The 14479-nt window shown below is 46.3% G+C and overlaps 1 protein-coding gene across 1 annotated transcript in view; it reads left to right on the top strand.

Annotated features, from left to right (window-relative positions):
- The window catches only part of SERGEF (secretion regulating guanine nucleotide exchange factor), a 218582-nt gene that overhangs the window by 42774 nt on the left and 161329 nt on the right, over positions 1 to 14479 (top strand). The window contains 1 exon segment of the mRNA XM_055317851.1: positions 6511 to 6677. Coding sequence (XP_055173826.1) covers positions 6511 to 6677 — 167 coding nt within the window.

Raw genomic sequence — 14479 nt, forward strand, 5'->3', positions numbered from 1 at the left:
TCATGAGGCTGTGGAATTCAGCTGGGAGAATGGGAGTACCCATGGCTAACATTTACTATGAAGTATCACATACTTTTTACAAAAGTATCCTCACAACAAACTTATATGTAGATGTTATTATTCCCATTTTATAAATGTTGAGTAATTTGCTCAAGATTATGGAAGCAGTGAATGATAAAATTCAGAAGTTAATTTCATTTGTTTATTCAGGCGACAAATATTCATTGAGTACCTGCTTTGTGCTGGGCATTATTCCAGGGTTCAGAGATGAGAAAAACCAGACCATCCCCAAAGTCATAGAGCTCACTCTCTGGAAGGGAGACTTACACTAAGCAAAAGTCTTCCTAATGAGTATACATTTATACATTTGAAACAAGCGCCCTGAGATGAGGGCCGTGTTTCTCCACGATAGTTACGTGGAGGAACCTGGTCTAGGCCAAGGGCTCAGCAGAGTTGAGGATGTAGCAGGAGTTGACTAGGTTAAGGGGCCTGGGGTGGTGGAGACAGGCTGGGACAACAGGGGTGGTGCGGTGGCCCCTGGAGGAGCTGCGCAGCACATTCGTGCACATTCACAGCCTGCTGTGACTGCTTCCGGCACCTGTGCTCTGAGCTCTCTCCCCGCTCTCCTTCCATGGGAAGAGTAAGCTGGAGGATGCCAGTTAGTTCCGCATTTGCCAGTCTTTGGTTATTGTCATCAGTGCCTTTTTATAAAATCCTTGTCCGTGTGGCAGAACAAAGGATGAGTTACAGAAATCAGGTTCTTACACTTCACTGACTTAGAATTAATAACCTGCGAGTAACTGGTGTTTGTCAGCAGATGAATTAAAAATGTCACAAACTCCCAGCTAGAGGGTAGCTCACTTCTTACCTGTGTGTGCTCTAGGAGGCTTCGTAGCACCCTGGAATATGCTACGAGAGGGACTGAGGGGCTGTCTGGCCTTTTCTCTGCCTTGACCTAGGGGTGGTTTTTTTTTTTTTTTTTTTTTTAAGATTTTGCTTATTCATGAGAGACATGCAGAGACATTGGCAGAGGGAGAAGCAGCCTCCCAGCGGGGACCCGATATGGGACTTGATCCCAGGACCCCGAGATCATGACCTGAGCCAAAGGCTGATGCTCAACCACTGAGCCACCCAGGTTCCCCTAGGGGTGTTCTTTTAATGACATCTATCTCTGTTTGTGACTCCCTTTGGGACATTCACTGATACTCTGTTCCCTTTTGGGACATTCTCTTAAGAAAGAGTGAATGTTCCTTTTATTACACTGTAATCCATCTTGCTCTCATTATCAGGACCCCTTACCCTGGAATGGGGTAGAAATTCCCCTTCCCCAAAGAGCTTAGATATTGCTGGAGTGGCTTCTTACCTGCTGTTACCGCCATTCCAGACAGCCCTCAGATGGTTGCTGAAGGAAGCTGCCTCCTTGAATATTAATTAGCCTCCCAGCCTCCTGACCTCCTTCTTCTGCCCTGCCAGGGCTTTGCACAAAATTGTCTTCTCCTCATTTACTTCCTCTTTTTTTTTTTTTTAAGACTGTATTTATTTATTTGAGAGAGTATGAACATGCAGGTGAGGGTAAGGGCAGAGGGAGAGGGAGAAGCAAGCAGACTCCTTGCTGAGCAGGGAGGGCACAAGGCTTGGTCCCAGGACCCCGAGATCATGACCTGAGCGGAAGGGAGATGCTTAACTGACTGAGCCACCAAGGCGCCCCACTTACTCTTTATTTATATTTGACTCTTTGATAAGATGTTTGCAAAAGGCCTCAGAAGAGTTAAATCATTTGGTAATGAAATACTATTTCATGATTCCCATTGATGGAACCACAGATCTGACATTTTTGCACTTTTGTCTATTTCATTTAATGGTACCATCACCTTCCCACCAACCTTGAAATCCTGAGATCTCAGAGTGGGACTCATCCCCTCCTGTTCCCTTTCTCTGACATCTGATGGGGGTGCTAAGCCTTGCAAATTCTTAACTTGTTTCCCCCCTGTGACTTCAACCTTAGGTTCAGCCCCAATCTGTCTTAGACTTGTGTAATTGTAGTGGCTTCCTTCCTTCTCTTTCGCTCGCTACTGCTGTGCCTTTGGATAAGTGTCTAGTTCCTTGTGCATTAAATGGGGCTGGAAAGAGTGACACACAGGATACCACATAGAGAATGCTTAGACTAGTACATAGCACACAGTTGGTACAACACAAGTTAGCTATGAATATTCTTCCCTCCACCTTTGCCAGATGCTCTATCCCCGAACACTCCTCTGATTAGGCCCCACTCCTGCTCCCCGTCTGCAGTCTCCCCATGGTCTAGTTAGCAGCAATTCCCAAAGTGAGCATGAGTTGAATTGCCAGGGTATGGAGGGAACAAATTATGACTCCTTTTATGTGTTTTTATCTCATTTTTAAAAATTTTCTACTTTGTGAGTATATTTTACAGTGTATGCTTTTTTTTTTTTTTTTAGATTTGATTTATTCATTCATGAGAGACACACTCACACACAGAGAGAGAGAGGCAGAGGGAGAAGCAGGCTCCATGCAGGGAGCCTGACTTGGGACTCGATCCTGGTACCCCAGGATCAGGCCCTGAGCTGAAGACGGCGCTAAGCTGCTGAGCCACCTGGGCTGCCCTACAGTGTATACTTTCAAATAAGGATATATTTATAATTCGTATATAACATCTACTTTAATAAATAGATGAATATATATGTATATACAGGTGTATATGTGTGTGTGTATATATATATAGGGTGTGTGTATGTTTGTCAATTTTTTATATATACATCAATTTTTATATAAAAAATATTTTACTAATGAGAGTGCAAGCCAGCAAGTTTGGACTGGTTTGGAAGGTGAGATCCAGACCCTGAGCCTGACATTTCCCTGTGGTAACCCCAGCCTGCAGTCCTGACTCGTCTTGCAGTCCCTCTTCCTCATGACCTTCGCTGTCTTCTTGTGCCTTTTGGTTTCTGTCATCGTTCATCCCCTCTTCCCACTCCTAGAACGTTTTCCCTCATCCTTGCATTTTCTTTTCCTTTCTAGAAGTTCACCTGAAATATCCCTTGTTCCATCAAGCCTGCCGGGACAGTTCCATCTTGAAATCCTCCAGGTTCCTTAGGCATGCTCGGTCCGTGCTACTCACTTGGTGCCTGTTGTTTTCTGTGTTGTGTTGGGTTCTTTTGCCACCTATACTTACCATCTTGGCTCCATAGTGATTTGATGTCAATTTGCACATGGACGTGCCTTGAAATAATATTTCATTTGCTGACTTTATTTTGTACCGTTGGTCCTTTTTCTCATTTATCTGAAGATACCTACCTACAGTTTTTGGATGACATTAATGTATGTATCTTTTATCACTGTAATATGTAATTCTTGACTATGGAAAAAAATTCATTTGTTACATTCGTGCCCTGAATCTCCTTGGATTTGACAGCATGCTTCTGCTGGAGACGTATTTTTGTCTACAGTGCATGAGTGAACATTTTTTGTATGCGGAGTCATTGTTTTCTTTTTTACTTCAGGTGACCTAAAATCATCATCCTTGTGTTAAATGCCTTTATTTCAGCACTTATCGTCCTGTGTTTTGTAAGGCTCCCTGGGAAGTGAGCTGGTACACAGAACATACCTGTTTGATCTGGGCTTTCCCCTTCCTCAAACACTATAAAAATTGAGAGTAGCTGGGCAGTCATTGAAGCTACCAGTGATCTTGGAGTCAGAAAACGAAGGTTTTAATCTTGATTCTACCATCTACTGGTTGTTGGGTTTTGACCAAGTCCTCTAACTTCATCTGTGAAATAAGTGTAGTAATCTATGCTATGTGGAATTAGTTTGAGGATTAACTGAGATAGTGGCTCTGAATATGCTGGGCACCTAGGAAGTGGTAGAGAAGTGTTTAAAAGAAGAGGAAAAGTAAGAAGCTCCTTTGTCTTCTATGAGCCTTCTGATGCAGGGTATATTTGGGGGACAAACAGATAGCTTCGGAGAGTGCACCTACCTGATTGAGCAAACTTAGGCTGGGGAATGAAGGCTGGACATCTAGTCAGCCTGGTTTTTGGGCTTGTCTCTAATAGAATATCTGTGGCCTCCTCAGGGAACATGAGAATTAATTAGTTAATCTTTGTAAAGTGCTTTGAAGGTGAAAAGTGCTATGTAAGTAGAATGGCTGAATTGTTATTGGAGATGGAATCATGGCGGCACCATATCCTGGCAGTCTTGCCTGCCTTGGACATCAATAATCAATAGGAGAGAAGATTCTAAGATGTTTTACTTGATGAGAAAGGATTCATTGTGGGATTTATGTTAACAGTTCTTTGATAGTCTTGGAGATAGCAACTTGCCAGTTCTTTCCAGTGGAAGGATGCTAGGGTTGGTTAAGGAGTGACAGTCTCATCCTCCACCTGCTTGGGACTCTCCCTTCTAAGGCAGTCTGGTTATAAATCCTACCCAGCTCAAGTAAAAGGATAGTTTGCCAGTTTTGGATGCTTTGTGGGCCTTGGGCACGTGAGCTTTTTTGTGGGCCTACAGAAGTTAGAGAAGAGTGTTGAGTGTTGGTTATCCATTGACGCAGACCCTGTGTGAATAACCAATACAGGATGGTACCATGAGCTCATAGATGGAGATATGGCTTAGCTTTGTGACCCTGGGCTGGTCACTTCTCTGAACCTTCTCTCCCATTAAATGGGAACATAGTAGTTGATGAGTACAGTAATAAAGGTGGCCAATAGGAGGGTGGGAGTTTCCACCCTTTCTGTGAGGGATTGAGGGGTTAAGAAAGGTTTCATAGAACTGGTGGTACATGAGCTGGACTCTATAGGTGGAGTCGTAGTTTATCAAATGAATAATGTAAGCAAAAGGCATCCATGGCAGAAGGAACGAAACATGTGAGGCCATGAAATAGCACATCTAAGTGGACCCACTTTCAGTTCCTGTCGTATACCTGATACCCCACGGGCTGCACACACCTTGTTCCCTCTTTGAGGAAGCTCAAAACTTCTTGTGAACTTCTTGGTATCTAAGTCGTGTCCATGAGTAAATTGATCCTGAGAACTATATCCCTTCAATATTCTGACATTTCCCCCATGAGTCTGTGGTTGTGCTGTAGCTGACACTATAAACCATATGTTGATGGGGGGCCAGATGAAGCTTTGATACTAAACACAGTAGTATCATAGTAGTAGATTTGTCTAGAATTTAATATGCATTGCTTGGTGTTTTGTCTCTTAAGCAGAGTTTTTCTTTGTTAAAATAAATATGTATAAAGAATTTATACAGCGCACATGGTTATGCATATTTATTGCAGAGAATCTGTTAATAATCTATGTCTCATCGGATTTTGCATTTCTGTTGAAATAACAAATGTGGCACTTGGTACAACTAAACGAGTTTGGTGAATTTTTTCTTATCTGGGAGAAGAAAGGCATTTCTCTTTTTCCAAATTCCATTTTCTTCAATCATCTTCTGCACTGGCCAGCTTCCCAGGTGGTGCATCTGGGGGACTGAGGCTTTCCTGGCTGTAAACGATTTTGTCTTTTTTCCCTTCTCTCACTCCCTTCCTTCTACTACACATAGACATTGGCCTTGGGACTATGAGAATTGCTCCTTTGGGTAAGAGCATAGGCTCTGAAGGTCATCTTATGGAGAGAATACACATGAAACTGGCTAAGCGTAAGGTGCTAAGAAACTGTGACAGGAGGCAAGGCAGGGGGAGCCTAGGGGACTTCAAGGTGGCTGATGGCCTGAATATAGACACCTGGGCAAAGCTCAGGAAGTGGTGAGGAGGGGATCCCTGGGTGGCTCAGTGGTTTAGCGCCTGCCTTCGGCCCAGGGCGTGATCCTGGAGTCTTGGGATCGAGTCCCATGTCGGGCTCCCTGCGTGGACCCTGCTTCTCCCTCTGCCTGTGTCTCTGCCTCTCTCTCTCCATGTCTCTCATGAATAAATAAATAAAATCTGTAAAAAAAAAAAAAGTGGTGAGGAGGCCATAAAGTGTGGTCAGAGAGTTCCCTGTAGCCCTGTCCCTGTGTGTTAAGATGCAGACATGCAGGCTTTAGAATCTGCCTCTGTGGGGCACTTGGGTGGCTCAGTCGGTTAACCATCTGCCTTTGGCTCAGGTCATGATCCTGGGGTCCTGGGATGGAGCCCAGCATCAGGCTCCCTGTTCAATGTAGAGTCTGTTTTGCTCTCTCCCTCTACCCCTCCCCCTGCTCATGCTCTGTCTCTCTCTCTAAATAAATAAATAAAATCTTAAAAAAAAAAAAAAGAATTTGCCTCTGCTGGAATCCAGCTCTGGTGCTCACCTCTTGTTTGATCTTGTCATGCCATTTTATCCCTCCAAACATCAGTCCCCTCATCTGTGGAGTGTGGCTAGCTGTGCTCTCCCTACAGGAAGATAGGATGGCTCCTGGTACATGGTAGTTGGTACTAAAATAAGCGTTCATGCTTCCTCTTCTCATTCATTGCCTGCGCATGAGAGCATAGCTGTGCAACATAGTCTTAATTCAACTAATGTTTGTTTTTAGAAACTGGCAAGGTGTTTACCTGGGGCCGAGCAGACTATGGTCAACTAGGGCGGCAGTTGGAGTCTCATGAAGACTGGAAAGCACGAAATCAGGATTCATCCTTCCCCTGCTCAGGACCTCAGAAGAGCATGCCTTCCTCTCTGCATTGCTTAACAGGAGCAGCTGAGGTAGGAAGTGACTTTCCATAGAAGTGATGCATCTCTTTGTCTCGCTTTGCATTGAAGCGTTTATTGAGGGCCTACTGGGTGCTTCTAGTGAGGGCGTCATGGTAGGATCCACGTTGGACCCTGAAGGGGTCCTTGCCTCATGTTGCTTGGGTTTCAGTATGGTAGAAAAGGGAGGTACCTGGATAACTGTACTGCAAGGCAGACTGTGTGTAACTCCTTTAGAGACATTCCCAGTACTCCAGGTCTGCTTCAAAGAGTGAGACATGCATTCAGGCTCTGGGGATTGGGTTAGGCCAGAGTCATGGAGGACATGGTGCTGAGCTGTGCCTTGGAGGATGGGTCAGACTCAAGCAAGCAGCTATAAGAGAGAAGAGGACTTTCAGGTAGGCACAACAACAGAGTCACAGGGGCAGGAAAATGAAGAAGCTGTTTGGGGGACCGCTGGTGGTTCAGTTTGGCTAGAGCATGAGGAATCTGCAGGGGCGAATGTGAGGTATTATCAGAAAGATGGGTTAGAACCTGATCAAGGGGGCCTTTATCCTGAGCTAAGTATTCGGCACTTCTGTTTATATTTCCCAGGGTAGAAAATACTGTAGTTCAGTTCCTTATTCGAGCCCCTTTAATTCCCTGAAATGTCTTGAATTTCTACATTTAAAGCAGGAGTCTTAATTTCTCCAGGGTGTGTATTTCTGTTACTAAATTTTACTTTACTGCTATCCTTAAAAAAAGAAAAGGCTAGGTTTTTGAGAAGAATGAGGATGGCCACGTAGGAAATGTGCCTCTGAACCCAAGTTGGCTTAATGAAGGAATTCAGTTTTCATTCAGAGTTTGTCAAAAAAAATTAATAAGCTAGTGAGACTTCTGTAATTAGCATCAGACTAATTACAACCCTCTTCATACCTAGAGGGCTTCCCTTCCCCCGGGGCCTGCCTGGCCTCCTCCTTCCGGCTATGTAGGACGCTTCTCAATTTCTGCTGCACATCCCAGACCTGCTCCTCCTGGGCCTTTCCTTAGTGCTGAGGTTAAATCTGTCTGTCTTTCTCACTCTCTTTTTTTAATCAAAATGGCACTCATTAAACAAAACCACAAAGGCAATTTAGAGATGGTAATAATAATAATAATAATGATGATGATACCATCCCTAATCTTAATCACCCTAACAAGTGCATCCCTTTTTGTATACACACATGTACATACTTTACAAAGTTACAGTGATAGCATTTAGTCTTCATTTATTTAGTCTTCATGTATTTTATCACCAATGCTTTGCTTTATTTCTTCCTAATCTCTAAGGTCATTTAAAATGGACTATATAGGATCCCTGGGTGGCTCAGCGGTTTAGCGCCTGCTTTTGGCCCAGGGCGCAATCCTGGAGTCCCGGGATCGAGTCCCATGTCGGGCTCCCGGCATGGAGCCTGCTTCTCCCTCCTCCTGTGTCTCTGCCTCTCTCTCTCTCTCTCTCTCTCTGTCTATCATAAATAAATAAAATAAATAAATCTTTAAAAAAATAAAAATAAAATGGACTATATAACATATATGAGTCCAAGGTTCTGGGATTTTCCAAACCATTCTTTGATTGTTGGACATTTATATCATTTCCTCTTTTTTGTCAGTATGGTGGACTCTGCAGCGAACACCCTTTTGAACTGTTTCTTTAAGAAACAGTCTGGGGGATAAAATTGAAGGGGCAAAGGCTGTGAACATCTTTATGACTTTTGCTGTGTTTCTCAAGGTTCTGTTTGAAAGAAGTTGACTCCCCCAGCAGTGAATGGAGGAATGCACTATTTTAGCTGGTATTGTCTGCTTTGCCAGTGCAGGTGCTGAGAGCTTGGTACCAAGTGCTTTAGACCCTTTACTTTTCTTTGTCTTTCTCAGAACATTTAAGACTTTGTGGTCTGGAAGCATAGCAGAGGCCCAGAGGCTTCATGGATCTCTCTGAGTCTCTGATTTCATTGGCAAGATGAGGATCCTACTGCCTCCCACAAAAGGTCATCAGTGAGGATTACACACAGGGTTCTTGGCATGGGGCAGACACTCAGGAACTGTTGGGTCCTTTCTCTTCTTTGCCTTTTCACATCCTGTGGTGGCCGTCGTGTGTAGCACTGTGACAGATGAGGCCAATCACACATATAGCCTAAGTTGCTGACAGTAATGTGACTTTTGTTTAGCTTCTAAGAAGGGCAGTCTGGGGAGTTGGCTTGAGCTCTGAGCCTCGGGCAGCTTCATTTTATGGTGTCTCCATCTCTGCTCTCTAGTCTCTAGGGTGCTGGTATGTATACTTGCCAGTCTCACTGCAGGTTCAGACCCCAGGCTATCTCCTTTCGGTACATTTGGTCTGGGAATTATCCATGCTGTCAATGTCCAGATCTGACCTATCAGGCATCTATTTGCCTGAGGCCCAGAGCTGGGCTAGTGGGCAGCTCTAAGCTGCTAGGAGTGAATGCACCTTGGGAAAGATAAAAACCATACCAAACTAGGTGTTGCCCTGAGCGGGGCTTGGCCAGGGACATCCAGGGACACCTGTGGAGGCAGGATTAGCCTAGAAGTAAGCTAATGATTGCTGACCTTCAAGGAAGTGAGTGTGGCCTGTAGCTGAGCAGTTGCCTTCTTCTCTGTCCAAAGGATAAACGGAGTGCGGAGCAAGGTGTCTGGGCTGGGATCCAGAGTGACAGCCACATGGGAGGGGAAAGCACAGGTGGTACAACCATTCCTTTTTGTGAACAAAACAAAGCAAATTAACACAATGTTACTTGGTGGTTATTGTGGGCCAGGCAGCATACTGAAAACTTTACGTGTATTATTTCATCTTCCCAATAAAACTGGTACAAGTGTCATAATTGCTGCTTTATGAATAAGGAGACTCAGGCTCAGGATGGGTAAGTCACAGGCCCCAGATCACACAGAAGGGAAACACTGGGACTGGGACTTGACCTTGAAGTATTTGAAGCTCACATGCTTTCTGTGTAGATGAAGTTGCATCTGTCCTTATGCATATGTATCCACACCTGGATAAAAGTTCTGGGAGTCTGGAAGGCAGAGTCTCTGATTCCCAGAGAGTCTCAATTCTACCTTCTGAGCCGTGTCTCATCTCTAGCCTGAGAAAGACCTTGAGACTGTAGACCCGGCAGGCCTTTTAGGCCTTTTTTTCATGTTCTTATGGTGGTGAAGACTATGTGTTTCTTGCTCTATCAACTTGGCCTTAGATACTCGACTCACCTAGTCACTCTTGGAAAATTCCAGGTATAGCAGAGTCATCAGGACTAACCCGCCCCATGTACGCATCAGGGCAGAGTGTGTGTGAACCACAGCAGCTTCCCTGGCCCCGGCTGGTGGTGCCACCTGCACATTTCCCATGGAACCTTGGCTCTAAACTCTGCTTAAAGGTGGAAGCCCGTGTTTCACAGTTGGGCAGAAGTGCTTGTGCTCATTTAGTGAGTCCACTGGGGCTCCCCAGGATTCAGTAGCAGCTAGAGCTGGGCATCCAGTGTGTTCCTGGAATGATCGGAAGACCTGCTTGACCAAGGGCAAACAGCCTCTGAGGGGGCAAGGTCCGGACTGGGGTCAGAAGACCTGGCTTCTAGCTTTGCTTCTCCTGGGATTGAGTGAATTTGGGCAAGCCCCCTTTCCTCCTATACCCTCAGTTCTCCCATATGTGGGTGGGGGATGTTAGACCAGGTGATTCCTGAGGTTTCTTACAGATCTAAGAGTCCTTCCATATCTGATTTGTATTTTATGGAAATGATCACTACTTAAATTCATAATGACTCCTGCCCCTGGAGTCCCTCAGGGTCATAGCCAATATCACTTGACCCCTAGCTGCTGGTTCAACCGTGGCAGACCTGGGCATTTTAACTAATCCAGAGGTTCTAGGCTGTAGTACCACTTGAGCCTTGCTCTGCCTCTTTGCCTTGGCTCTGTTCTCTGCCCTTGTTCCTTGTCCCCAGGGCCTCCTGTTCCAGTTTAGGTCACTGGGATTTAGTATGATGCTGCCGTCTGGTCCCCCCAGGACTTGCAGTTCAGCTTTGATTCCTGTCCCTGTGGCTGTGACCTTATTGCCAGGGGCAGGCGGACCTCTGTGACACTACTTTCTGGGTTCCCCACCTGCCACCCCCTCTGCGGGCTTTGTGTGTGCTGTCCCACCTTTCCTGCTTTCTTGAGTTTACCTCCTCCTTGGCTTTGGGATCTTGCCTATTTCGTAGTCAACCCAGTAAACATTGGTTGACACCTGCCACATACCTGCATTGACCGCATGGTGGTGGTGGGTGGGGAGGTGGATTCAGAGATAAATACATGTCTGTGCCCTCAAAGAACTTCAGGTTTGTAAGTAAATCCTTACTGTACAGAGTAGATGTGCTATTAGTGGTGTGTACGGAAGGCCCGGGGAAGTGGGAAGATGGGGATGATTTATGCTGAAGACACCAATGAACAGAAATGTTGTTTGAACTGGGTTCTTAGAAATGAGGAGGAGTTTGGCAAAGGGAGAAGGACATTCCAGGCAGAAGGGACAACATGAACTGAAGCCATGAGTCTAGATCTGTTCCACCTCCTGGGCCGGTCAGAATGCCTGCCCATTCCAGTGGGCCAGCGTCACTTTGAGGTCTAGCTGCCTGTCTTGCCTGTCCCGTCACTGCCATCCATCTTTCTGATAGGGTTACTGTCTGAAGGAAAATAACTTCCACGTACCTTATCTCATTTGCTCCCAGCGTGATGCTGTGAAATAGGCCAGACTTGGAGTGATTATCCTCCTCTCACAGTTGAGGAAACTGAGGCCCAGAGAGTCTAGCTGGGAATTAGGAGAAGGCCCGAGACAAACAAGCCTGATTCCCAGCGTTTCTGAGGGCCTCGCTGTGGGCTCAGTCTGCAGCCAGGGTCCTGAGTCATGTTCCTGGTTTAAATTCTGCCCACGTTTGGTTGAGGAGCCCCAAATCCCAGTCAGGGAGCTCAGTGCACATGTGCACACGTGTGCACACACACACGTAGCCCTTGGAGCAGGAGAGGCATCGTGGAAATAAACAGGAGTTGAACCAAGGACTGGGTACTTGTCAGGCCCGAGTGCTGTCAGCCCTGACTTTGCCGCAGGACCGGAACTGTCTGGTGGAGGGCCTACCTGTGCGCTGGGTCTGGCTGAGATCTGTCAGAACGAGTGGGCAAGAGGCTATTTTTAGTCTGCAGAGTCACTCACTCGGCTGTGCCAGCTGAGGCTTGAGCTAGTCCCCTGTGCTTTCCACACGGTTAGTTCAGAAGGAGAAATACCACTCGAATGCTGTGTAAAACCCATTAACAGACCTGGAAGTTTCCAGGGCATCTTTGTCCTGCAGCTCCCTCGGAAGGCTGCCCTTCCTGGGCGACCTTCCTCCTTTCCTATATTTAATGCATTTCTAATTTTAAGTTTGTGTCAAGACTGTGGGACTTCGGTGCCCTAAATAACACAGAAATCTACCACCAGCAATCAGCTGAGTCCAGAGGGCTCTGACAGGATTGAGCACAGCCTGAAAAAGCCTCCCAAGTAGCTCTCTGGCAGGTAACCTCCAGCGTCACTGCCGTTGTGAGAGGAGCACGAGGTCCTTGAGAGCGTGCAGCCCCCGCAGCCCGAACCTTCCAGGCGCAGCAGGTTTCAGAGGCCTCCCCAAATGGGGCAACAGTGTCCCCCCAAAGACTGTTTCGTTGGGAGGCTGGAACGGCTAGCACGTCTGCGCTGCTGCTGCTGACCTGACGGGAGGAGTAATCACACCAGGCAAGCGTCAAAGCCGTGGACTGGGTTTGTCCATGTGAACGCTCAGAAGACAGAAGGGAGTCACCAGACAGGGCTGTTTTGTTTGAAAGGGATGGTAAAGGGTATGACACAGCAAGCACTTCTTTATCTTGTTTATTTATATTTATCGTCTCTTCTCACTAAAATACCGGGTCCAGGAGGGCAGGGGCCTTGTCTGTCTCATTCAAAACCATGTTTCTAGGATCTAGAAAAGCTCCTAGTACCTCCTGGTTGCTCAGTGGATGTTTGCTGACTGAGTAAATTAAAATAGAATGAAAGAAATGGTTTCCAAGGTGCGTGACCCTCTTCAGGCCCGCGGGGCTCCTCCGTACTGTCTGCGCTTCTCGGTCCCGGCCAGTCCAGGAATCTGCAGGTGTGAACATTTGCATGTTTACAGGCATTTGGGCATCACATGTCCTGCAGAGCAATATGCTCGACAACCTGGAAGTTTCTTACAGAACCTGTTGATGAGGCTTATAGTCCTTAGGGCTTCAGGACTTAACAAGTGCTGCCATGTGTGTGCATCTTCAGTTTTCCTCTTTTTATTGAGCAGATGCTTGTGTTTGCCTGTCTGTCCGGGCACTGCATTAGGCGAATGGGGGGAGCAGAGAAGGGTGGAACAGTTCATGTCTTAGGAGCTTGTGGCAGGGCTAAGATCAGTTCGTGACAGGACAAGCTGAATGTGACAAAGCTGTGAGAGAGAGTCTGACAATGATCCCATCCCTATCCATATCCTTGGGGACCTTTTCTTTTTTTCTTGCATTTTCAGCCCCTCTGGCTCTGTTGGATCCTACAGGGTTGGGGTGGGGGGTGGTTGGGGTGGGAGGTGGTGACTGGAAAGGCTTCCTAAATTGGAAGCTTTGACATTAAATTAATTCTCAAGGGAGCTAATGCAAAATAACAGGGGAATCTTGGCAAGAACTTGCATTAGGAGGAAAGCAGAGGAAGAGCAGCCAGATAGAGACTGTGTATTGACAGGAGAGGGAGAAAGCAAGCCAGGAACTGCAGTGTTCTCAGAAGCTAAGGAAATTTCAACAAGGAGGTCAGGGAGGTCAGAGGCTGAGAAAAGACAGCTGGGAGGTTGTGGCGACACCTCTGAGAGGCTCAAGCTGGGACGTAGGGAATGAGGGGATGGTGAGAAATGCAGGCTGCAGGTGTGAACAACCCTGCCAGAGATTCAGTGGCCAAAGGAGGATGAGAACAAGTTCAGGGATTGGGAGGAGGAGAGTTTGGTTCGAATTAGTTTTGTGAGCTTGTGGAAACTGGAGTATGCGAGAAGGCCAAAGGACAGAATGAGAGAAAGAGAGAGAGAACGAGCTGTGAGCAAAAATGCAGGAGGCAGGGGGCATAGCTGGAGCAAGGCACCCAGGGAGATGAGAGAGGCTTGGAATCTCTGTGCAGGGGTGCGTTCTAACAAGATGCAAGGACACTTTCTGGTAGCACAGGAGTGAAGAAAAAAGGGGACATGTGAAGATGGAATTTTTGAGGTGGAGAAGTGCTTTCATTGACGCGTATATACCTTTTGTCATCGTGGTATGTCTCAGTTTTCTTTACTTATTCAATAAGTATTTATTGCAAGCCATGCATAGCACAAGGTGCCAGGAATTTAGAGCAAAGACAAAGTTGCTGCCCAATAGCTGTCACATGGTATTTATTAGTGCTACAGTAATTATTAATATGTCCATCTCTAAATCAAACATTGAGTTTTTTGAGCACAGACACCATCTTATTTATCTATGTATAATGAGGGCCCAGCTTGGTCCAGAGCAAAGGATTGGTGCAAGTGTGCCAAGAAAGGGTGGGAGGTCCTGATAGGTGGCTTCAGTCGTCCTGGTTAGATTGAAAGCCAGATTATCTGTTGGCATGATGAGGTTAATGTGGGGAGACCTCCGGGCAGGGATGATTTGGCTTTTCTCTGTAGTGAGTCCATCCAGCAAAGTCTAGCAACTGCCTGGAAATGGCAGAAGAAAGACACTATTATTGGTTCTGACCCATGAATGGTGGGCAGGCAGTTGTTGCTACCCTCATTCTAGGGTCAAGGGAGCAGAAG

Source organism: Nyctereutes procyonoides, unplaced genomic scaffold (genome assembly GCF_905146905.1).
Source record: "Nyctereutes procyonoides isolate TBG_1078 unplaced genomic scaffold, NYPRO_anot_genome, whole genome shotgun sequence".
Lineage (NCBI taxonomy): Eukaryota > Metazoa > Chordata > Mammalia > Carnivora > Canidae > Nyctereutes > Nyctereutes procyonoides.